Below are 25,371 nucleotides of genomic sequence, written 5' to 3' on the forward strand. Positions count from 1 at the left end.
CCCCAGGCACTATACACAACTCTTAGTGAAGGCTAATAACACTCATATATGACCTGAACTGAACCTCACACTGAGTGTACCACACATTTAACCACATAACTATGTAATAATACCACAATTAATTCATTAATAGAAGGATCTGTAAAGTAATCCACTAGATATATAAGATACCTCTATGCACCCACATGCACATGCAGCACCCAGCTCCTCTGGTGCAAGGACACCTCTGCTGTGCTGGACCCCTCCAAGGACCGCTTCACACGCTCATGCATCAAAACACACTGGGCTGCTCGGTGCTGAAGCCGCCCTGCCCTGCTGCCTACCACTAAACCGCAGCACAGCCTTATCTTCTTTAGCGAGGACACGGGCACAATTTTAATCATAAACCTGACCTCGCAAATCCGTTTGTAGTTTTGTAATGTGGGGCGTGCGTGCCACACATACTACTAATCCCTGGATCCTCAGAGAAGGACCATGATTTCTGGGACGGTGTTGCCAGGGGGAAGGTGGCGCCTAGGACCTGTTGGAAATGACAGCTAAAGAAGGCGGATTGAAGCACAGGGATCACACTGACAGTAAACGTAGGAGATAGCGAAGAAAAGTCCCTCGTCACTGTGCAGAAGGGTGTGTGTCTGTTCTTAATATGTGTCGGCTTTTAGCCTGGTAGCTAATGATTTCTGTGTGATCCGCGACTCGCAAGCTAACGACACCCGAGCTGAGTGCATGTGGGTGCATGCCTGTGTATGTGTGTGTGTGTGAGTGTGTGTGAGTGAGTAAGTGTGTACGTATAGATTTTTTTTGACTGTGTTTGTGCGTTTGTATGCACGGGGTGTGTGTCGCCGCACTCGCCTTCGGCTGTCCCCCACACCTGTCACGTTAGCTAGCATGCTAATTTGACAAAGCTACTTGGCTAATATTGGCTAATAAAAGGGAAATTAGCCGACTGTGGGCGAGGTACGAGTATCACTGCGAGTCAAATGCGAGTGCTAACACGGTACCACAGCAGTCACATGAGTCTATCTGAAGCAGCCAAGGCTAATTTGTTATCTATTTCTAATGCTCTAATTAGCTAGTGTTAACTGTTGGACAGGCTGGCTGGCTAATTTTCTCGGCTATTAGCTTAGCAGCTAGAAGCACGGGGGCTTGTTCGCTAATTGACCTAGTTCGGAGGGGCAGAGGCCACCATGTTGTCATTCCACTCGACTGAACTTTGTTTACATGACAAGTGATTGTGGGGCACTGTTGTAAATGAGTATTTTAACATGTTAACAAGTAGTCGGCTGTCTTTTTTTAACAGAAATAAACCCTTCTACTAACGTAATACCTCGTCCACTTGACGCTAAATCCCTAAAGACGCCTGTGTGCTGGAATGCAAACTATTCCTCCCGTCTCCGGTAAAGTGCGTCCTTAAAATGTCTGGAAAGGCACGACCTCAACCAGTTTAACCCCCTGGACTGCTTCTAGGATACAAGGTAGAATAGAAGAAATGTCCAAAAAACTTTTGTTTAAGGTCTTAATTGTAAGAAAAGTTGATTTTTGAGTCTTGTTCCCAATTCGTGAAATCCAGACGCTTTGGGATGAAGCGTCTGGATTTCACGAATTAGGGATGAGACTCAAAAATCAGCTTTTCTCACTACGTTTTAAGCTATCTACATGGTTTACAGGCTGATTTTTGAGAAAGCAGTGGTTTAGCCTTCGTTTCTAATGGTCATTATTAATTATAGGATTGATTTTGTGAATTGAACGTCCTTGTTTTGTTTTATCACGTTAGTCACAGAGAGGAGCTCTTATTAATCATGAATCATTAATGCATTTATCTGGATGTAGAGTAGTCTGATCCAAATTGCTTAAGTATTCATTAGCATCAGGTTGAATAGTCAAAGCTGTGATCACTCCCGCATCAGCCTCACATGCTCTGCCATTAAAACTTAATGTTAGTTCTTCCTCGATATCATATGTTCCACCGGAATCGAGCCACGAAAGTCTCATGATTCACACGAGGCTGTTGAAAACAAGGCAGGCATTATGCAGCCCTGGAAACATGAAGGCAACAACACTGCATCAGTAGGTTTGTGAGAGAGATCCTGAAAACAGGTCGAATGTAACCCTGCGTTTTTGTTCTCCGGTCGACACTCAAGCCTTCAAAACCAGTAGTGGAAATTGGCAGAGTGACAGCACAAAGGGTGTACGCGCACATCCAAACAGAAAAGGGCAGGTGTTGAGTCGAAAATGAGCAAAATATCAAACACAAAGATGGCTCGCTCACTGCGGGGCTCCAGCATGAGCTCATTTAATGCACCAAAGTAGCGTAATTCATCCCATATTGACCGTGTTAGCCGTGATAATAGGACTGTTGTGGTATTAAAACTCTCATGTTAAAGGCTGACGAACCTACAGCGTATTTTCTTCCCTCGTCCTCACTCTGCAGGGTTGTAGAGATGGATACCCTGATGAGTGCGGTGGCGCCACGCTCCCCAGCCCCCGTCAAGAAGCTGTCAGAGGTGGACTTCCGGTCGGGGGCCACCCTGGATCAGCTGTCATCCCAGGTGTCTGAGCTGGTGCTGCTGGAACAGGGAGAGTTTGGAGACCAGACCGCCTTAGAGGTCCACACTGCCAAGGACTTCATCTTCAACATGCTAGGTACGTCTGCAGACATCTTCTGGCCTTCACTCCTCAAAATGATATAAATGCGAGCGTGGTCCACCATTTTTGACCGACGAATTCGTTACTCAGAACTGTGAGGGCTTTGATTCAGTGATGATTATCGTGATGCGGGTGGGAAGTTGACACAGCAAAGATATTCTCACACTGCACCCATTATCCATTCACCACTAATTAATTGTGACACCTAATTTCTTATTTCCACTGTTCAATATTTGGTGTAAAAATCAAAATCCCTTTTATTACCAACTGTGATAGATATGCAGGAATGGGCTCATGGTGATATTTTACTTTGCATAGTAATTTTAATGGAATGTGATATTTGGGAGTTCAATAATTTATAGACTTAAGTGCTTGGTGGAAGTCATCAGCACATCACATTGCACGCACAGGTGACGCCGCCTGTACATCTGTGGGTGTATGTTTTTGTGTGTTTGACAGCTGCTTTGTAACGTTGCAATTTTTGGGGGGTGAAATATATATATATATATATATATACACACACACACACACACTAGACCCTGATGTGCTGTCCCCATTGTCTTAGCACAGATGAAACTAAGCTACTTTTCTTCATCGTGTCTGTCGCTGTCTATTCTTTAACCCCCGTTCCTTATTATTTACCCAGGGTAGTGTCACTGAAAACAATGAGCAATCTTACCCAGGAACGCCCAACTCTGCACAGAAGTAAAAGCCGCTCAGCAAAACCACAGTTTGCTCGGCACATGCCCTCACATGCAGGAAGCCGTGTTTGCATTCACAAGTCATGTAAAGTAGTACATCATGCGTGTAGTTTTTGCTGGTTATACTTCCCTCAGTGTGGAGATTTGTTAGAGGTTATTCTAGTGTCTCGTTATGCATCAGGTGGCTTTCACAGCCTACTGAAAGGAATCAAAATGCATGAAAACGCTGCTTAATGCAAATTGATGCTAAAGGGTAGACAGAAGTGAAAAGGTCTAATGTCGACGAGACCTCCTTCTTTGGTGTTGCTTCGTATTTCGTTCTGTGATATTTTTAATTTATTTCTGAGATTTCTACTTGTAGACTTCAATATATACCGTCTTAGTTTTAAATCTCTTACTTTTCTGTCTGTAGAAATGTGATGTCAGATTTAATTTACATCAAAAAGCTCTCATTGAGACCAGGATGGGTTGCGCTTCTCTTGCACACCTATTCTGTGACTCAGGTTGTGAGGCAGCTGGTAGATGTGTGACAAACATGATCAGCGCTTTGGACTTAGCTTGCATTGAATTGAAGGACACATGCAATTTTTTTCAATTTAATTCCCTGACCGAGACATGATCACAGCGGTGGCTCCCCCCCCCCCAAGTCTTGTATGCAAAACTAGAGGCTTATAATTCGTGTCAGTGTGAATGCAGTGATTTCATTCTTGCACATTTGGTTCTGAATGACATGTTGGAATCGAGCTCATCTTGCATATGGTTTGTTTAGTCACTGTGTGTTGCTCTGCTCTGTCTAAAGAAACGGATATAATTGAGTTACAGACCATAAGAGACAAAAAAAGATGGAAGAAAGATAACACAATAGATCAAATCAGTGATTACATAAATGTGAGTTCATAGGATTTAACTGACACATTTAAGTCAGGGGATACATTATACCCATATAGGAAGCAACGACTGGTTACCATCAATACACATGACATAAACACCCACACCATACCTGTGCATAATAAGAGTTTGCTGAGTGAGACATGAAGTCGTCTCAAATAGCTTGTTGTCTTTTTTTTGTCAGTTGTGTGCAAAAAGTGAAGTGTGTTTGTTTGTCCAATAGGTGGCACTCTGCCCCCTCCCTGCTGTCCCCTGTCATCCTCGCTCTCTCATGTATCTCTCAGTCTGTCCATGTCGACTGGAAGCAAAACAACATTTGGGCAGCATCCTTAAAGTTTCCTGCTCGACTCACTTAAAATTTTTGCGAGTCTGACAAGAGGTCTGTGCTCTGCTCATCTCAGAATATCATAACACGCACTTTAACTGTCAAAGTAGTAGTATTACAGTGGTTGGTTGACAGACAGCTCCTGGAGATTTTTTTAAGATAGTTTAATCAAACAGACCTCCTCACCTAGGGAGAAATCACACAAATCAAAATGGCACCCAGGTCTGTTTTTCCCTCATTTCATTGTAACATCACGTACAGGCAGATTTTCTCTTTCTGCACAAACTTAAAAGTCTTCTTTCTTAGCGTTTTTTCCTGTGTTCCGATTTCATTTTTCATGATTCTGGTGCCTCTTTGTCTGCTCCCACACGCTCTCGGTTGAAAAATTTTTCCGGTTTGAGGCTGCTGTCTGTGGCATAATCACCAGTGGTTTGCTGTTTTTTTTTTATACCCTGTGCCTCACCGCCTGGTGTGACAGCTCTGACTGTGAAAAGGAGAAAAAAAAAAAAGCAAAAGTTTGACGCTTTCAACCGAGCGAAGACGAGTTTGTGTTGAATTCTAGGAATATAAAGTTAAGTACGCAGTGGTAGCTGCATTAGGAGCTCTGCCTCTCAAGGCCCTGCGGAGGATGAAAGGCAGCGCTGGAAAGCAAATATCATCCTTTTGATGGAGGGGCCTTGTTACAGCATGCCGGCCTGCTGGAGGAGGCCCCGTCATAGCTGCATAGGTGTGTGCGTGCGCATGTGTGCATTGGATCCTGAACGCAGAGTAGCTGTGGCTGTTTCTGCCAGGTTTTTTACAAAGTTTGAGCTGCAGAGGGATCCCCACTGGGCTTTTTGCACACTGTCAGGGAAAAGGGAAAAAGTAAAGAGATTAAACTGGCACACACACTCACCAAGTGCACCCAGTGAATTTCTTCACAGCCTGACAGATCCAAGAAGAGGCTCTTATTTACCCTCCGTTTGAGTAAACACTGTGGTTTGCCTTCAGGCAAGCGTGGTGCGGGCTACTGTATACATCGTTTGAAAAACAAAAGTCTGATGAAGGCTGGAATAAATCCACACTGCCGGGGAAGCGGAGGATCTGGTGCGAGGCCCAGACATACCCTGAACCCAACTTTTCAGATCTTGAAGTTTCTTAGCCAGCTTGAGAGAGTTCAGTTCGGAGTTCATCTTCCCCCTCATGTCAGCGAGAGTAGTTTCTTTTGATCCAAGTTTTAAAAAGTCATGAGCGCTGTTCTGTCTCAGCGCAGTGTTTGACACTTTTATATCAGACAAGAAAAACAACCTGTTGCATGTAGAGATTTTGAAGAATTAAGTAATTATGGGAAGAAATGCACCAGATCCTCACTCTGTCCTACTGCGACCTCCACTTCTTGCCTCCTTGTGGACTCCTCACATCAGCCCCTTTGTTTACCACCATTCTTCACACTTAGGCCACTTAGCTGGTTGCACATTTGGGCTTGAACAGTGATAAGTGGGGACGGTTAGACAGAGAACGGTGATCAGCAGCACCTGAGTGTGTTTCCAAGTCAGGAGAGGCATGAGTCAGAAGTTCACCCTGAGCTGCGATGAAAAATGAAAAACAAAACCAAAACAAACAAAGGCTCTCTGTGTGTGTGTGAGAGTGATGATGCATGAGGGCCTGCATATTTATCATTTTGCTGTGATTGTTTGTGGATCAAAAAGACTGTGAATTTGCAGTTGTTTCAAAACATGGAGATGTGGTTTCCAAACTTACTTTCCCATTTTAAAAATGATATATTTGACATAATTTCAAAGTACAAATAAGTGGTTAGACATCGTCATTATTTATAGACTTATCAAAATCATTCCAGCTCCACTTGGATTGCATTTTGCCATACAAAAATGGAATACGAAGGTAAGTGGAGTGGGCTGTATAGATAAAATCTGTAAGATTACAATTTAGATATTTAAATAAATGCCTGAAAAATCAATGGACGTCATCACGTTAAAGGAACAGTTTGCCTAAACAAATGGAAGCTCAGGCATTATGTACTCACCCCCGTGTTGATGGAAAGTCAGGTTGTCAAGTTTTGTAGTCCACAAAAAAATCACGAGAGCTTCACAGCAAAACAGCGTTGCAGCATTCTCCAACTGAAGTACGTGGAGACTTGTTTTAAAATGTAAAAAAAAAATAACCCAAAATAAATAGGCTCCATATAGCTCTACCGACATTATTCAAGTCTCCGGAAGCCTGTATATGTCATTTGACAAAACTGCAAGCATCTGCAAGTGCACAAAACTCCAGCAGAGATGGGGGTTTTTTTTCTGTTTGTTTACTTGTCATCCTACCCGCAGCTGCCTAAAAAGAAACACAAGTCAGTCAGAACGGAGCAGCAGAGTTTCCTCGGTGCACTGTAGACTTTAATATTGGGTGCATTTATCAAGCCCTGATATTCACCTCCCAAATGTTCTAACCTTTCTGAGGTTGCACAAACTTCTATGCGATGTGATGCATATTTTATTCTTGGGAGTGAAAGTAAATCCCTCCCGGTGAAATTTTAACCATCGGAGTAGCAACTTTCATCCCCTTTGGGAAAGCAGCTCACCTAAGCCCGGCAAGCTGCTGGCCCAGCACGGTGGCTGGTCAGTCTCTCACTCCACCCCATTAGTGACAGCTAGATGCCGTCCCCACCACTGCTGCGTCTTCCTGCCTCATTGGAGGAGCCCTGCTTTGCTGCTCGGAGTTCAGTTTTTAGTGCAGGCAGTGGCTGACTTAATCCTCTGCGAATGCCATTTCGGATTTGACGGCCTGTCTTCACGTGGCAGCCGGCCAAATCTATGCCACTGCAACAGTAAATGACCGAAACCTTTGTAATTGATTAGTTAGGCTTTGTTCACGTTTCATCAGCACAGATGCAACAGTGCCAAGCAGCACAGATGAGATGCAGCCTGCCTGCCGTAAATGATGGTCATTGTTGCCCACTGCCACCTTTTTTAGCACTTAGCAGCAGCGTCTTAATTGTTGGAGAGCTGGCACGTCATTGATAATTCATGCAAAATACATTTTGGTTGATGATAATTTTCAGCCTCTGTTAATAAGCCTCTGTGACAAATCAACCAACAACAAACTGTGATTAAAGCACAATAGAGTGGCCACGGACAGACATCACATAATTCATTAAAAGTCTTTCACGGTATCTAATTAAATAGGACTTAAGGAATGCAGCATGTTCAGCAAGAAGTGTTTTGACATTGCATGACATGTTATCTGCTGCCCTGCTCATTTTAATAACCAAGGCTGACATCGTGATTTGGGCTCTTTCATAATCACACTTCAAGTATTCCTGAGGCGGAGAGGGAGGAATCATTCGGGTCGCAGCTGTCAACTGATAACGGTGTGTGACGTGCAGACTGTAGCTGTCTGAGCTGCTGGGGGAAAAAAAACATTCAAAAACTGAATGTTTGCCACACACCTCATCATTCACACACACTGACACTTTTCAGTTTTCTTTAAGAAAGTTTTTTTTCTTCACGAGGGCTCAGACTGACAGATACTCTTTTCAAATAATTTAAGTGACATTCCTGAAAACTTCAAATGGCAACATTTGCAAATGCTGTACTAATGGACAGGGTGACTAAGCCTTAATATAAAATTCAGGTAGGATTTCAGCATCAGTCAGTGAGCGTGAGATTGAGCGGTACACTGAAGGCAGTCAGCCTGCACCTGCTCACCCAGCGTGGCACAAAACTGAGTGTGAGACCTGAATCTTTGGACTGGAACATGTTTGAATATGTGACATGAAAATGTAACAGAACGTTTTGTCCTTTATCATGTGCATCACTTAAAAAAATAGGTATGTACCCTGTTTCCTGTCTTCTGCCTCCTGATGACATATGATGGAACACATTGGGGAATCTGGTTATAGTTCATTCTTAATGATTCATTAATTTGAGACATGAGTGATTTAGAGGCAATAGCGGCGAGGTTGCAGATTTCAATCAGCTGAATATTCTCCGTCTCTCTGTCGCCTATGATGCTGGCTAAAATTGTGAAAGGCCCTCTCTAGAGCTCAGTGTTTGGTTTGTCGGTTCTGGGTAGGTAGGGACGATATGAACGTGTCATGTCACGATTATCCTGAGCAAAAAAGTTGGAGTTCATGATATAGACTGAAACAGCTTGACGTCAGGCTAACAACAACAGTCATTTCCTGGTAGACAACTGGTGGTTGTTTTGCATGGTGGAGATATGTGAAATCAACACATCTAAGCTTGTACTTGAGGCAGTCGTTTCTACTTGGGAGTTACTGTAGACAAACGCTGTAGTTGGCTCTGTTATCATGATCAAAATATGGTTAAAAGTTTTAAAATGGCGTCAAAACATGCTGGAAAACACACATCTTTTTTTAAATCAGCGTCCTCTTTTAAGTGAAAAGCTAACAATTTGGCCACCAGAGCTGGATGGTGGTAGCGGAGATGGGAGAGCACTCTGAAGGTGTCGGTCCACAGCGCAGACACCTCCCTCCAGCAGGCTCTGGCGGGTGGGCACCTTATCTTCCTGTCGTCTTTAGTTCGGAATCGATAGTACTTCCACACATCAGATTTAACTTTCCAGAGGAGGATACAGAATACAAAGCCAAGCTTTCAGCAATGGTGACAGGCTTATGGTTCTGTAATGACTAGAAAGATGTGGGCTCCCCCTTGTGGCAATTAAAAATATATCAGGAAATCAATGTAGGACTGTATGTTAGCTTTAAACAGCTTTTAGAAGCCACTCCTAAGGATATTCATGATATGCCAAAAAAATCTGACATTGTTCCATCTCTAGTTCTCGGCTCCTTTACAAACATGATGGCGCAACATGGTGGACTCCGGCAGAGGAACTGCTCTCTCTGTAGATATTATGGTCATTCTGATCTAGTGTCAGGTGATTATACACTGAATATTGCAATCAAATCTGCCCATGACTCCCCTTTATTCCTACACACTGGAACTTTCCTAATAAGACTATCAAAGGACAGGGTCGGTATTGTTTCTCAAACGACTCGGCTACTCTGCTGCCCTCAAATGTAAAAGTAAACCTGCAGTGACACTTTCCTCTTTCAGTGATAATTGCCTGTCATTTAGAGGCACACGGTATCACAGTGTGGTTGGCTTCAAAGCAGCAGTGAAGAGCGGGAAGACGGTGACAGCCTCCTGCCTCCTCTCTCTCTGCAGGTGGTTTAGACACACGATGTCTGTCATCACTCTGAGCCCTGTTTGTTGTATTAAACACATTCACTCACAGGCATACACACACCTGGCTCAGTGCTCCGACACCCCCTCCCCCCCCATTAGATTAAATTGCTTCTCTTGGAGCGTCTCAATTCCTCCCCTCTAAAAGGCCTATTTTGGAGCTAATCTCCTGCCTTGATATGAATTCATAAACAGCGAGCAGGCGGACTGGCTCACCCTTCAGCAGCTGGGATTAACCCTGCTATTAGTGTGCGAGGTGAGGCTGCGAGAAGTGCTGCGTGAACAGCGCTGATAACATCCGGTTTAGACTATAGTAGCAGTCAGGAGTTATTTGTAACGGATTGAATTGCTCCCTTTGGGATGAGGCTGCTTTTTAAGATTATTGTTATGGCATGCTCTGCAGCGGTATTAGAGCTTTATTGTCTAAAACAACAGAGGGGTCATGCAGAGGTAGGGGATGTGTGACAACATCATCGAGATGCCCTGAATCAAGAGCCTCATCCCGGACTGTTCCAGTGACGCCACTCAGTAGTTGATTCCTCAACTATGTTTCAAATGAAGATTCTGTCTCAACTACAATAACAACAACTTACAACAACAGTTTGTCTAAATTAAAATAATTAAAGAATTTAAAAATGCTAGACCCTTACAATGAACTCATATCTATATTTAGTCAGGAGAAGATTAGCTGTGCTTAGCATAACGATGTCAAATCAGTGGAAAATGGCTCGTCTCCACCGGTTACCAGAAGGCTCCAGGAAGTCATGTTGCTGGCAGCCCCTCCGTAGACCACAGTTTGAAACTTTAGACAAGATATAACTTGTTAATACGTTAAATTTTAAGTTGCAAGTAGTCAGATGTTTTCCTCTGCCTTTACATAGCCAGGCTAGCTGTTTCCACTTTTAATGCTAAGCTAAGCTAAGCTAAGCTAAGTGACTGAAGGTTGTCGCTCCATATTTAATGTAAAGACTTAACTTTCAATAGCTAAGCGAATAAGCATTCTCCCCAAATAGCTGAATCATTCCCTTAACTGCTTATTACTTTGTTGATGGCCAGAATGCTTTGTGGGTAAACACCCCAATTTTAATTTTTCAGTTGTGTACACTAGTATGTACCGCGGTTATTTTTTTTTTGACATGGCACCCAAATCACTAAAAGAAGACAAGGGTCTCATTTATATATACATGTATAGCTTGTATTTGTAAATTTTTCATCATACTAGCAGCCAGTGAAAATGAAAGTGTCCTACAGACTGAGTAGTGGATGGTAAAAGGTAAAATGTCAGCCATCATTATTATCACTGTGATGAATCTGTTGATTATTTTCTCGATTAATCGATTAGGTGTTCTGTACTATGTTATCAATTTTGCTCAATGTTTCCTAAAGCCTAAGATGACATCCTCAAATGTCTCGTTTCGTCAACAACCCAAAGATATTCAGCCGACTGTCAAAGAGGAGGAAAGAAACCGATTCATCAATGAATCGTTTCCCTTTCCTCATCTGTAGATGGTTCAATATTTAAGCAAGACAGTCAAAGACCAGGTGTTTTCAGGCTGGTCGATGGATTAATGTACACACACACACACATTTACAGGGGATGATCAGCTCATCTCTGTTTATACACACATTCAGTAAGATGCGAGGGTGTGGTCAACTGTCAGCGGACCAGTAAATCTAAATAAATCCAGAAGAATGTGATTACTGGCTTTGCCTATATCTCAGTTGTTAGATCAGAGTCCCAGTTTCAGACCTCCCTCCCTCTCCCTCCTCCTGCAGCCCTCTCCAGCAACAGCATATAGAAGTCATCGGCTTATTTAGAGGAATCCCATTTTCCAGAGAGATTTACGGCGCTATTTTTGGAGTCTATCAAACTAGAGGTGTGCGGCAGAATATTTTCACTCCGCTCGGGCTGTGAAGAGAAAGGACGTCTTTCCCATGATGCCACTGCTCTGCTTCAGGGGGATTTCTCTCTCAGCAGTGTTACTTTGTAGCTTCATTTTGAAAGCAGACGTGTCTGAATGCCCCCGTGAGGGCAGAGTATAGTCTGTGTATTTGGTATAGATGTGTGCCTGTGCATTTGTTTCATTTTCAGAAAAGTATAACAATACTTGTCTTTTACCGTACTTGTAAAGCATCGCAAAACCAGCTCCAATATAAAGCAGTGAAAAACTGAAGCGATTCAATTCAAGCACCAGAGACCTCGCATGCAGATGGCCTGTTTTAATATGTGGGGCCGTGCTGTTGTGATGCATTTGAGTACAATTAATATGACTCAGTGATGTACAATACAGCACTCCTTAACAAACTCTCAAGACAGATGACAGAATAGAGCTCTTGTGCAAATAAATGATCTATTGATTTTGGAATCGTAGTAAATCAGTTTTTAAACGATGGCATTTTAATGATATATTTTTAATATTTTAAACCAGAGCAGAGACTTGAGGGCTGCCCTGTTCTGTTGAATATATTGAAGGGGAGCCCTGCTGTATTTAAGTGCGTTTGTTTTTTCAAGGTTTGGACTACATTTCCCCTAAACCTCATTTATCTTTGTCAAAAAAAGGGGGTTTGTTGTTTGTCCTCCCCCTCCTTGTCATTTTAAGTCTTGAAGCTTGTGCCATCCCTTATCAACTGGAATAAAACTCCTTATTTTAAAAGCAAAACCAGTCAAATCTTTACATTTCTTCAAGTGAAATGCAGTGTCGAGGTCGGCAGCAGCTCAGATCTTCCTGATGTTTGTTTACGGTAATCGTGGTTATCTCCCAGGATTAAAGTAAAGTGATGATTTATTGATGTTAGAATAAGATATTGAATTTTTTTTCTCCCAGTCTCATCTCCGGGGGCAGGTCATTTCAAAGACTTGGAAAACAGCGTGATTGCTGCCTGATTGCACCACACACATAATTCTTAACCTTGAGAGTTTGGTTCATGATCGTACCGTGACTTGATGTTTAAGTACTAAACTCTCCCTTATTGATGACGATGCATTAAAGAGGCAGTATGTAGTTTTGGAGAAGAAATTCAAACTCAGAATTTGAATATTAACAATATCAATGAGGTAATAATACAAACTCAGAAATATATATTTTTTCCATACCTGAATAAACAAGCTGTTCTCAGAGGAAAATAAGGTCCCAGAACACTGTCTGAAGCTAGAAAGGTGGCAGGGTCCGCCACATCTTTGTACAGCTGCTACGGTAAATCAATTAATCGATTATTTATCATCTATGAAATTAAACGCCGACTGTTTTTATAATGGATTCATTAGTTTTACTATTTTAAGATGGAAGAAAGAAAAAGCCTCCAGCTTCTTTAATGTGAATATGTTCTGGTTCCTTTATTCCTATAAGACAGGACACTGAACATGTTTGGGTTGTGGACAAAACAAGACATTTAAGGATGTCATCTTGGGCTTTGGGAAACACTGATTGACATTTTCTGACATTTTATAGACCAAACAACTATTGGATTCATCTGGAAATAATCAACAGTAGAATAACTGTTAGTTGCAGCCCTAGTTCTTTAGAGAGGTGGATCAGCTTCAGCATTTAAAGGATGCCATGCCAGGTAGGTAGGTAGGCTTTACTATTACGACACACTGAGACTGATGGAGTAACCAGTAGCCATCAAATAGTCGATTCACAGGCACGGAATTGGGACCAGTCTGAAAATAACTCCTATCGGAAAACTTCCCTCTAATGGAAATCTACATTCAAAGACATTTCTTATAGGATTAGGTTTAATCCGTGGCTGTGAAACCAGCCTAGACGCTCTCCATTCCGCCTCTATTCTCAGACTGTGTGTGTCTACAGGCACATACGTGGCAGTGTGTTCCTGCGTGCTCCCTTGTGTGCGTGCGTGCTCGCTTGGCGGATGCCCAGTAAAGCAGGCGCGCGTCTCAATTTGAGAGTTTGGATTAAAAAAGTAGATTGTGTTCCTTGGAACAAACTCAAAGTTCCCGCAGCCAGTGTGGAGATTGAAGAAGCCTCGCTAATTGATGCAGTTTTTCCCTCTGCGCTCCCCTCGCTCACTGAAGTCCCTGCTGGAGAGATAAGATGCTCTTTATTCTCTTTTTCATCACCCCTTTTCCTCCTCCTCGCCTATTTGACCCAATTTATCAGTGGCAGATAAAAACCAAACAAATCAGAGGAGTCGCAGCTTCAAACTCGTTGCCCTTTGGCTGGCGTCTGATCTGTTCCTCCCTCTGACACTGTGTCTCTTTAATGCTTTGATCTGCCCATCCAGTGTTTCTACCCGCTTTTTCTTCCTCTTTCCAGCCCAATAGATTTCAAGTTCTGATAATTGATTAGTCATGATTCAAGTTCAAACACTTACCTCAGATACAGGAGAGATGAGTTCAGTGTGATAGACTTGTAAAAGTTCATGTGGGACATGCCCACTGTTGCATATTGATGAAGTATTCATCCTATCACGCTTCAGTGTTCCTTTCATCACCCTGAACACCTCACCAAATTATCTCCGTAACAACACTAACAACTTAGACAGCTGTCCGAAAGAGAAATGTTTCGGAATCCAGAGCATCTGCTCCCCAAGGGTAAGTTAGTAACATTACCCAGGCAAAGATGAATCATTTCATGGGAAAGATGTGAGGTCTGCTGTAGCAAGTGAGATATTTTGATACCAAGTTGGAAAGGTCATACCTCTGATGGTGTTTACCTCTTCCACGTCCTCGCCCACAAGGAACAAAACGTAAAGTTGCTGGCAGAAGCAGAGAAAGAGATAGAGGTGTAATTGGTTCCCTTGTTGTTGTTTTTTCTTTTTTTGTTTGTTTTTTGGACGCAAAAAGTTTATTGGATTAGAATTGCTGACTGCAACTTTAAAGATTGCAGTTATACCAAGCAAGGTTTGGTCAACCAGAAAAAAATAGATACCCTAAATACCTTGCGTTCACCCTTTAATGTCCAACTGTAGCCTCACTTTTATTTGTATGGTAAGATTACTTCTTTTCTTCTGTAAATCAAAATAACGATTTAGTGAAAATCATGCAGAGAAAGGTGAGAAGTTGTTTGTGTTTGCAGCAAAGTCTGCAGAGGTCTCTACTACGTACAGTCCCAACAAGCTCCACGAGTCAGAAAGTTACGGGAGCTTCTACGTGACCACTCGATGAGAACTTAACATGCTGTAATACCTCATCCCCCAACATCCCATTTTCTACATATCAATTCTGATCTCTATTATGAGGAGCACTTTCATGAAATGAAACATATTTTGAAGTTGCATGCTAGCAGGAACTTGTGCAGATGTCATGGGAGACTTCAGAGGCTGAAGATTGTGAGGAACTTTAGCGCTCTAGATAACAACCGAGGTGCTCGTAGAGGGAGATGAGCTGATTCTGTTGAGAATTACCATTGGATGTTAGAAATAACACCCAAAGGTGCGCCGTCACATACTTTTCCTCTTTTGCTTCTTGGAGTGCTCCCCCAGTGGTCGCGTCAAAGGAGGCACTTTCGCTTTGCTCCATTTCAAAGCAAAGCACCGGAGAGAGCCTCGTCAGCACATTTGACTTTGAGTCTCGCTTTAGTTGCTCATTCATCTTTAGTCTCTGTATGTTTTACCCTTTTTGATATAAAGTAGCAAATGATTGCGTGGGATTCTGTGGGTGCGGATGTTGCTCTCGCAAAGATATCTGTTCCTCAGTCAGACCGTGATTGGGTGGTCATCATTTATTAACATCAGTACTTTAAGTACACGCACAAGGATGATGTAAGAGTTGTGTTGAATTCAGTAGTTTTATCTCTTTAAATTTCCACCCACCCACACACACACACCTCAACATGAAAACATGTCACCAAGGCTGTGTGCCCATGTAATTGGATCAGAGCACTCATGTTGGGAGCTTTGTGCCCCCAGCCATGGCCTGCTGGCTTGGTCTGATGCCCCTGTTTCAGCTGCCTGCAGCCACTTAACCGCCCTGCAGGGGATAAACACTCGAACTCAAGCTCCCGCAATCTCTCCCCTGTGAGGGGATTTTAAGTGTCCACGCTTTACCTATGACCTATCATAGCTACCGTGGCAGTTAGCTCCAGACCAGCGTCTGTTTGGCTGTAGGATCAAGCCTTTCACAGTTGCTCTTTTAAGCTGGCAAAAACATAATTTACTTGACTCTAGTTCTGCGACTCCCACGGGCCCCGGAGCCGGGGAAGTTTACAACACAGCTAAGTAGCCATAAAGGGATTTGGAGGCTCGGGTTTCTCTCATATAAACTGTCCAGAGAGGAGGGTGAGGAATGCTTTTTAGCACTCTGGAAAATGATGGTGCAGCCGGGCCTGAAATATAATATGAATTTAATAAGATGATCGTCTGATTGCTCGTATTTCTTTCTCCCACCAGACTTCCTTTTAGCGATATTGCTGTTTTTCCAGATCTCTGCAATTAACTAACCAAACTACAAAGATATGCAATAAACTGGAAGTGTCCTTTTAGTCATTTTCCTATGCCTGTTTACTGCTGATCTTTAACAGAACAAAGTCGTGATGTAGCTGTAGTGAGTATACAGTGTATGGAAGCTGAAATGAAGGCCAGGCTGAGCACACATGTGGGCGAGCCACTGAAATTAACATTAGTGTCTCGTGGTCAGCTGAGACGATTAATCCCCCCCCCTCTTGTGTCAATATCACTGCGGCTCAGACTCATAAATATATGCAGCACCTTCTTAAAACAAAACTAAGCCGGAAATTTCCCAGGCTCACCCACTTGCTGCTGTTTTCTGTCCCAGTGCGCCTGGCGTGCATGCTCAGAGCTTGTGCGTGCATCTGAATATGAAATGCATTTTAATGTGTGTAGGCATCTGCGAGCGAGAGCGAGCACTTCTCAGAACATTTCCTCACATACCAAACGCTCTGTGAATTTGAATTTTGCTGACTGTGATTGATTTTGTGGTCTCTCCCTCACTGCCTTCCAGGCTTGGTCCAGAAGGTAGACCAGCGCCTCCCGGTGGCCAACGAGTACCTGCTCCTGTCAGGCGGGGCACGGGAGGGGGTCCTGGACCTCAACCCAGAGGACCTGGGGGACTACGCCAAAGGGGCCGACTTCGACCTGGATTTTACCCTGCTGGTGCCCGCGCTTAAGCTCCATGACCGCAACCAGCCCGTCACCCTGGACATGAGGCACTCCCCTCCCTGCCACTCGTGGCTCAGCCTTCGCCTCTGCGACTCCAACATCCTGTCCCGCTGGAGTGTCTGCTGCCAGGAGGAGAACGGACTTCTCACTGAGGAAGACGAGGAGGAAGAGGGGGAGATGGGTAAGTGGAAAAAGTAGGGTGATAATTGCAAAGATAGAGGAAGAACCATGGAGGAGGAAAAAAGGTGAATGGTTGAAGTAAGAACAGAAAGAAAGAGGTGAAAGACCACAGTGGAAGGAGGATTAGTAAGCAAGTACAAGACATAGAAAGATGAAGAGAGAGGAGGAGTGGAAGAGACAACGATGAAGGTACTGCAGCAGTGCAGAGTGGAAGAAATATGAACTGATTGGATTTTATTCATGTTCCACTGATATAATTTGATGCATGATGTTGTGATGCAATTTCCCCCGCCCAAGCACTTCTTCTAACTCCTCAGATAGGTGAAACGAGGAAACACACGCTCAAACGTTTTATGTGTCTAACTTCACAATCGAAAGTTCAAGATTACACGGCGGCTTCCAGATCGCACCGCGACATCAATCTGCCACACGCTCGCGAGTGTGAAACTTCCAAGATGAGGAAAAGTAATGACATTTATTGATACGAATCTCTTTAATTTTCAGCAATTTGGAATGAACATTCTCTACATTTCCTGGTCGTAACAGAACATCTCCCACAGGATCTTCTGCTGCTGCGTTCGTGCTGGCAGGAGGGGGTGATACAGTCGGGATTAGTCGACAGCATTAACATTTAAAACCCCTTAATGCTACTGAAAGGTTAGAAAGAGGGCAAAAGTGACAAGAGTTCAAATCAGATTTTAAGTCTTTGCAGCGCAGCACTGACACCTTTCTTTGCTTCACACAGTGTGCTACTAAATACCAGTTTAAATAGACGTGCATTTATACAGTGCCTTTCTACTCTGCTGACCACCCAAAGCGCTTTAAAACACTTGTCGCATTCACCCGTTTACACACACATTCAAACAGCAATTCCTATACAAAGTTCCCAACGATATTTCCATGCTCATCCATTCACCACTCAGAATCCGATAGAACAGCCATCCAGAGCAATTTGGAGTTCAGTATCTTGCCCAAGGACCGAGCATTCACCCCTGACTTTCCTCGCTCAGGTAAAGGCTCCGTCCCCTCCCTGGGATCCCCTCAGTCTCTGGATGGATGCTACTTCTCTCCCAGCCTGGTGACAGACTGGTTCTGGGGTGTGGTGAGCGAGGCTGTGGAGGAGCTGAGGCGCAGCCCCCAGAGAGGCATTCCCAGTCCGGACCGACTGGAGAGGAACGGACCCCTCACCACCATCATCCTCCAGGTACAGACTGGAAACGAACTGTTCCCAATCCTGTTACATCAAGTACTGTCAAGGCGCTGCTCAAGGGATACCTCTAACTTTTGAGTTGTGCTCTTTAATTGCTCATTAAAGAAGATGTTTTTGTGACATCAATGTTGAAGCCAAGTGTTAAAGAACGCACCCTGCATGAATGTTGCAAGAGGAATAGAAATTCAGATAATTGATTCTGATGTTTCACCACCGTCGTCTCTGCAGGCAGGCTCCAGCCGGGTGCTCTACGACCTGCTGCCTGTGGTGTCGTTCCGGGGCTGGCCTGCTGTGGCCCAAGGCTGGCTGACCGCCAACCACTTCTGGGATGGTAAAATCACAGAGGAGGAGGCGATATCTGGCTTCTATCTGCTGCCCTGCTGCTCCCCGCTGGGTGGTCGGCCCGACAGAGAGTGGAGGCTGGCGTTCTCACGCAGCGAGGTGAGGAGATTGTTAATACGACTTTTGTTTTGGTGTCACTTGGTTTTAGGTTTAAAGCATCGATACAACATTTCCATCTGGTTTTCTTTATTGTTTCTTGGACAGTTTTCTTTCCTTTACTCCCACAGTATTTCTCTTTCTATTGAAAATTAATATTAAGTTTACCACAATGTCTTTTTTCCTGTTCCTGCTTAATGCATTGATCCTGTTTCTCTTATTCCCAGGTTCAGTTGAAGAAGTGCATCCCCTACCCCATGGCCCAGGCTTTCCAAGCAGCTAAAGCCGTTCTGTCTCGCATCCTGGCCCGTCCACGCACAGGCCTCAGCCTCTATCACCTGCGCACCCTCCTCTTCTGGGCCTGTGACCGACTTCCTGCCGCCTATCTGTCCAGCCCTGACCCCGACACCCCTGGCCGCCTCCTCCTGGGTCTCCTGGATGACCTGGCTCATTGCATCCTGGGTAAAAACTGCCCAAACTACTTCCTGCCCCAGTGCAACATGTTGGAGCACCTGACAGACAGCCAGGCGCTGCTCGTCGCGAGGAAACTCGCCCACGTGCGCTCGGATCCCAGCGAACACCTCCGGGCGGCTCTGGACCAAGCCCAGCAGGCGGGCCAGCTGAAGAAGGAGCTAACAGGTAGCACCAACGGCCACGGCTCCCCCGGACACAACCCAGCCAACGGCATCATCTCGCCTTCGGAGGACAAGCTGGCGCAGCGACTGCAGCAGCTGGTCACCGAGAACCCTGGGAAATCCATATCGGTCTTCCTCAACCCTGACGATGTCACCAGGCCACACTTCCGCATCGATGACAAGTTCTACTGACGCAGACACGCTGCTGACAAGAGGCGTGGAAGTGTGTGTGTTTAGCTTACGAACACACTCTGAGACGTCACATCAGAGGAGACTGACAATCAGGCAGGTGTTTTTCTTGTAAACACTGGCGGCCTGGAACTGAACACACTCCTGCTGTTCTCATCTTAAGACTGAACAATGCTACAAAGTCTTGCTGCTCGACTGACTCTTTAAACCAAAAAACACACTATGTCCTACTACTGGCAAATGACATCCAATTTGTCGGATGTCGCACAACAGACCTGATGTCACCCAGCTGTTGCCACGGAGACTGGCCTCTCCTAACGAGCTGGCCTTAACGAGACTCATCGGCCAGGGCTACAAAGACAAAGGCCGGCTTTAGTCATGTGAAATAAGTCCAGTGGAGATCAACAGAGAGAGAGAGTGTGTGTATGTGTGTGTGATTGTATGTGTGTATATGTCGGCCTGAGGGTTTTCACATATTACTTACACTTCTTAAGACTGAGGGAGAAAAGCTTCTTGATTGCTGCGTTTCTCCCCTTTCTGTTTTAGATCAGAGTGGGCGATTGGCTGCATTAGAAAGGAAAAACAAGGTATGGTTGATGTAACTGAATGTAATGTTGTGAGGAGAACTGCCGAGTCTTTGAACAAAGAGTCTCTTTTCTCTGTCGACTACGTCCGAGCCCTCTTTTACCCGCTTTTTGATCCCCCATGCCTCCGTTTATGGCATATTTTTCATTAAAAAAAAAGAAAATCTTTCTCAGGTATTCATAATACTTAACTTTTTTATGTATATGGTTCCCTTTTCAGGTCTTTAATTTTCTTTCAGTGCCGCTTACATTTCATTAATAACGGAAGTGGAATGTATCAAAGAGCTGTGTGTGAGCGGTTTTACAGCGAGACATGCGTCTACATATCCCTAAACGTCTCATTTTGATCCAACTTGATGAATCTGCCGAGTCAGAATGTTAAGTAGCCGCTTCTCCCTCTGAAGGCCTGGTCGCACCAGCATTTAAAATGGCAAAACTCATTAATTCCAATGGAATCTGCGGCTGTTAAGACGAGGTGTCTAAGGAAAGGTAAACCACGGACTCCTAAAATGGAGGAAAATATTAGCTTATTGGCTGGGTTGCACCATCCAATTTTAAATAACCTCCTCTGCGGGAGAATAAACTGCTCCACGAAGGATGGTTGATGGTACAATTACATCTCTTGAAAATACTTTGTGAACCGTAAGCAGCCAAGCTAATGAGTCTGCTTACTGGCGATTATTAAGCAGTTAGCAAGCAGCCCTCTTCAGTGGAACTCTGTTGATTATAATGATGTACACCCTTGAGAGCAAAATGTCGAAGGGTAGTTTTGGTCAAACACAGAGGAACTAAAGAAGAAGCTTGGTGAGCCATTGTGACCGAGTAGTGCTAACATGTCCTGGTTGGTAAACCTTTCAGCAAATGGCTTGGCAGTTGTTCATCAACTAGCCCGGCGTGAAATCATTAGCAGAGCTACCAATACAAATTAGTCGACGATTTTATTGTTTTATTGACTGTCAAACTAATGAGCATCTTTAACTGCAAAAATGACAAGAACAAAAAGGAGTTTTGTGAGTCGTTTTAGTCATTTTTCAAGCAAAATTGTCAATCATTTGCTGCTTCCAGCTTCTTAAATGTGAAGACTTACTGATTTTCTTTGTCATTTATGACAGTTGATGAAAAGCAATTTGAAGATGTCTCTTTGTGCTTCGTGCCGTGGGACATTATAATGTCCCTTTTTGACCGTTTTCAGGCAATTACAGACAAAACGTTTCATCCGTCATAAAAAAAAAAGTGAGTCGCGGCCTAATCACTGTATCACACAGATGCAGGTTAATGTCGCTGCTTCTCTTTCTGGTGTGACCAGGCCTCAGATAACAGTTAAGACTGTAAAGGATGGGGATGTTAGATTAATTAAACTGGTTAATAATAATATGATACGATGACTTTCTTATTGTACAGAGATGTAAGAGTTGTTACAACACTTTACAAAGTCTTTGAAACTTCTTCAAGTTTATAAGTCTTGTTTTCCTCCCTGAGCAGACATTTTGGTCCTTGGTGTTTGCAGTTTCACAGTAGGCACTTTGTGAGGGATGTATGAGGAATGTATTGATCAAGTAAAAAAAAAAAAAACAGGTCTGGATCAACAAAAAGAAAGGCACAGACAGAATAGCTGTTTTTCTTCTACAGTCACGGCTAAGTCAAGGTACTTCGCCGTGGGCCCAGCACATCCCGTTTCACATCATGTGCGAGTCTCTCATTCGATTATTTTTTGGAGACTGGTTCTGACTTGACTGATTCCGATAATTGTCCCCCGTCTCCTCTGCTTGGTTGGTCTTTTTTAATGAGCTTTGCGTGTGTGTGTATGTCTGTGTATTCGTTTGTTCACCGAGAGACGAACCACGCAGCGGGACGCAGATGCTGCCCGTGGAATTACACCCTCAGTGGGCATGTGTTAGTCGCTGGGCCCTATCGTTTCTCACCAGATGCAAGGCATCCACGGGGGATGGAGGGATGGAAAGAGGATGGGTGGAGGGAGGGAGGGAGACGGGTCCTCCTTCGGCCCTTTGAAGAAGGAAGATGGGCCTTGCGGGGCCTGGACAGTCGCCTCTCTATGGAACCGGCGCGTCTTTCTCTGCCTAATTTCACTTTTCTCATCTTCTGGTTTTGGTCTTTTCCTTGCTCGTTTTCTTTTTCTCTCAGTCCTACGGCTCTAATGTTCCTTTTATTCCTTCCTCCTCCTTCAGCAAGTCTTGTCCTCAGAAGGGTTGGTGTCTTTCTTTCTTTTTCAGTTCTGGAAGTCCAGACAAAGCTCCCTGAACTTGGTACTAGTCCAACCTTATGTTTACACTGTTTACACTGATTTGATTGCGCGCTGTACACTACAGCTAGTAAATGGTGTTTGGAAACAAGTATAACCAGAGCGCTCTCTTTTCCACTTGCAGTAGTATAGTGGGTCTTGCTTGTTTTACTTTAAAGGAACAGTTCACCCAAAAATGTAGCCATTATCTGCTCAACCCCATGCTGATGGAAAGTAGGGTGAAGTTTTGCAGCATTTTCCTAAACAACTGAAGTAGATGGGGACAGCTCGTTCGATGTAATCCAAGTCTCCAGAAGCTCCGAGCTCCCAAATTGATCCGAAAAGATGGTATTTACACCGTCAATGCTCGTCTAGCTTGTCGGACAGGGTGCATGCTAACACTTTATGCTCCGCAGCTAAAAGGGCTAGCGTGAAAGTTAACATTTCAACTTAAAAAAGTGGCTAAATAATCTTCTGTTGTTAAGGTTGTTGTTTTTTAATACAAAACTTCACCTTTCCATCATCGTGAGGACATCATGACTTTCATTTTTTGGTGAACTGTTCCTTTAATTAACACTACCTGAAAACAGACTGATGGTGAACTTTGCTTTGGTTTGCCAAGCAACTAAAACGCTGCTTCCAATGTTAGCTGATAGGCTGATGGGTATAAAATGCTACAAGCACATGATTGGTTACAGTTGAGTTTACATAAATATACAGGTGATGTTTATTCTGCTGAGTTTTTAAGCTGCTCATGGATTGTTGTTCTTTCAGACAGGCGTATGTACGTGTTACATTATCTGTTCTCAAAGTCATGTGCTTACTACTGAGTGAATGTCTTGCAGCATCCGTCTATATTGGTGTGTGCTTTTGTGTGTGTGTGTGTGTGAGTGTGTGTGAGGAAAACCAAAGCGGGTTGTTGTGGCGGTACAGAATGTCTAAGCAGGGTGTCGGTGTGTGTTTTCAGCACTTTTCCACGATTAGCGTCTTTACCAAGTTCTGAATAGTTCTAAAGAAAATCGCAGCATTTATTTATCGGAAAATAGAAATAATGTAAAGGCGCATTCTCAACGGCCTCTTTAATGTTGGACTGAGAGCGCTGGAGATGTAAAATGCGTCTCACTTTGTACCTTAACGGGCCTAGTTAGAGATTACTAGACACTGGAAACAATCAATTTCCTGAACTGTACACATGAAATCTTTGTGGAGAAAAATCAAATCTTGTATTTTACAATAGTGTCAGTTTCTAGATATGCAATCCAGCCCCCCCCCCCCCCCCATGGAAAGGTTTACAGCGCCTGCTCTAATTGTACTTCGGTGTAGATTTCACTCTAGTTGTCGAAGTGGAGGAATCACTTATCTGCTGTCCAGGGATTGCATGAAACACAGATGACACTCCCGAACATCTCCGCTCTGCGCTCCTCTGTTTCTAATCACTACTGTTTGTGCTGAAACTTCTGACGATACCGTTCGAGATTCATTCGGCGTCCGTGGATAAATAGCTGACCAAAAACAATGAATGTATCCTCCATATATCTCTGATCTGTTCCCTACTCGCGAACACATCAAATCTAATTTCTCACCGTTATCTGAACAGATGTACTCCGGTCTGTGCTCAAGTGCTGAGATAACAATCTGTACTGAATCACTCCACAGTCTGAGAAATTGAATTTCATATCTCTTTTATTACTTGAGTTTCTTCTTTCTTTCTTTCCTTCTTTCTTTTTTTTAAATAAGTGCAAATTATTTTTGCTGTATGATGATATTATGACTGATTTGCTGTATTTATTACTGTTACTTTCTGGGGGTTTATATTGATCAAACTTTAAGCTTTAGCATGAAATAAATCACTACATTTCAAATCACATTGTGTGCAAGTGCATTGATTATTGTGTTATTGTGTTATTTTTTACACGAGAAGGACTAATTAAAAGAAAAACACTTCCTCTCTGTGAAGCATGTCTACAGTCTCGGGCAGGATTTAATTGACGCTGCAACACGCCGTGAGTCCAACAGAGGGCGCTCTAAGACAGTGCTTTCACTGAGGGTGTTTCACCTGAGTGTGTTCTGCTCTGTCACACTGTGTCAGGAGAGTGAGAGGACGCTCCGGGCCGACAGTACACACAGATGCACATGCTGTCAGGATCAAAACACTGACTTGCTGATGTCGGTGCAGGACTTGCTTTCACTGCTGGTAACACTCAGGCAGTCGGCAGAAGGGACGATTATACAGGAAACTATTCTAGGTTATTTAACAAACGTGTTTACACACCACAGATTTATCTTATCCAACTCGTGGGGTCAATCTGCAGCTTTATGAACACATGAAAAAGGAAAATAATCATAATATGGTACTCATGTCAGGGATTTTCTTTCTCTTTCAGGGTCAGGCCAAAGGTCAAGGTCATAATTAACATTTTTCGCTTAAGCAGCACAGATTCTTGCTGATGGTCTACATGAACACGCTCAGCTGATTACTTGCACAATGGCGTCTCAAAAACAGAAGGCGCTGTTCCTCATTACCGGGTTATTGCAGTAGCTGTCACCGACACTCGATGATGATACTGACAGTGATTTATCAGCACACGAGGAAGCCGTCACGTTAACTAACCTCCACCTAAAGTTTTGTCGTTTTGGGATGCGGATCGTTGTGATTTCTGCTGTGGATTTTCCACAGTATTCTACTGTGTTGTTGCCACCACTCTTAACATTTCTAACGTAAACTAAAATCACTTTGATTCAACCTTTCATGACCTATAAGGTGGCATTTCAATGGACTGTTGATATACTCCGCTACAACACTAAAAGCACTCCCAGAGGTCCTGTGGTTTCTGTCACCACTGTTCTGGTACGTCTCATAGATGCCTGATCGCATTGAGATCTGGGGAATTTGGAGGCAATGTTGACTCCTTGAGTTCCTTGTTTCACTTTACCTGTTTATCCTCTAATGCGACTGATCCAAAAAGAGACAGTAAATACCTGATTTAATACTCAACTTCATGCACAATTACAGAAAGGTTAAGACAAGGTCCAAATAAATGGAGGAAATGGTGTTGCTTACTGT

General features: G+C 43.7%; 1 protein-coding gene across 5 annotated transcripts; it reads left to right on the top strand.

Moving 5' to 3' along the window:
* The first annotated feature begins 283 nt into the window (after nt 1-283).
* Nucleotides 284-24,172, top strand: tmem102 (transmembrane protein 102). 5 transcript variants are annotated; one of them, XM_084343772.1, is made up of 6 exons: nt 284-624; nt 2,429-2,640; nt 16,675-17,013; nt 18,023-18,216; nt 18,451-18,663; nt 18,888-24,172. In XM_084343772.1, the coding sequence occupies exons 2-6, from the start codon at nt 2,439-2,441 to the stop codon at nt 19,485-19,487; spliced, it is 1,548 nt and encodes a 515-aa protein (XP_084199898.1). In that variant the 5' UTR covers nt 284-624; nt 2,429-2,438; the 3' UTR covers nt 19,488-24,172. The 5 variants fall into 5 exon arrangements, with proteins under 5 accessions (XP_084199898.1, XP_084199900.1, XP_084199897.1 ...); XM_084343774.1 differs by having other exon boundaries at nt 284-581; XM_084343771.1 differs by lacking the exon at nt 284-624 and adding an exon at nt 644-725.
* The last annotated feature ends 1,199 nt before the right edge of the window (nt 24,173-25,371 follow it).

Source organism: Pagrus pagrus, assembly GCF_965226575.1.
Source record: "Pagrus pagrus genome assembly, chromosome: 22".
Lineage (NCBI taxonomy): Eukaryota > Metazoa > Chordata > Actinopteri > Spariformes > Sparidae > Pagrus > Pagrus pagrus.

Coding starts and splice junctions, on each gene's coding strand:
- tmem102 (XM_084343771.1), top strand. Junction 17,014..18,022: donor GGAGGAAGAGGGGGAGATGG/GTAAGTGGAAAA, acceptor TTCCTCGCTCAG/GTAAAGGCTCCGTCCCCTCC. Junction 18,664..18,887: donor TGGCGTTCTCACGCAGCGAG/GTGAGGAGATTG, acceptor TCTTATTCCCAG/GTTCAGTTGAAGAAGTGCAT.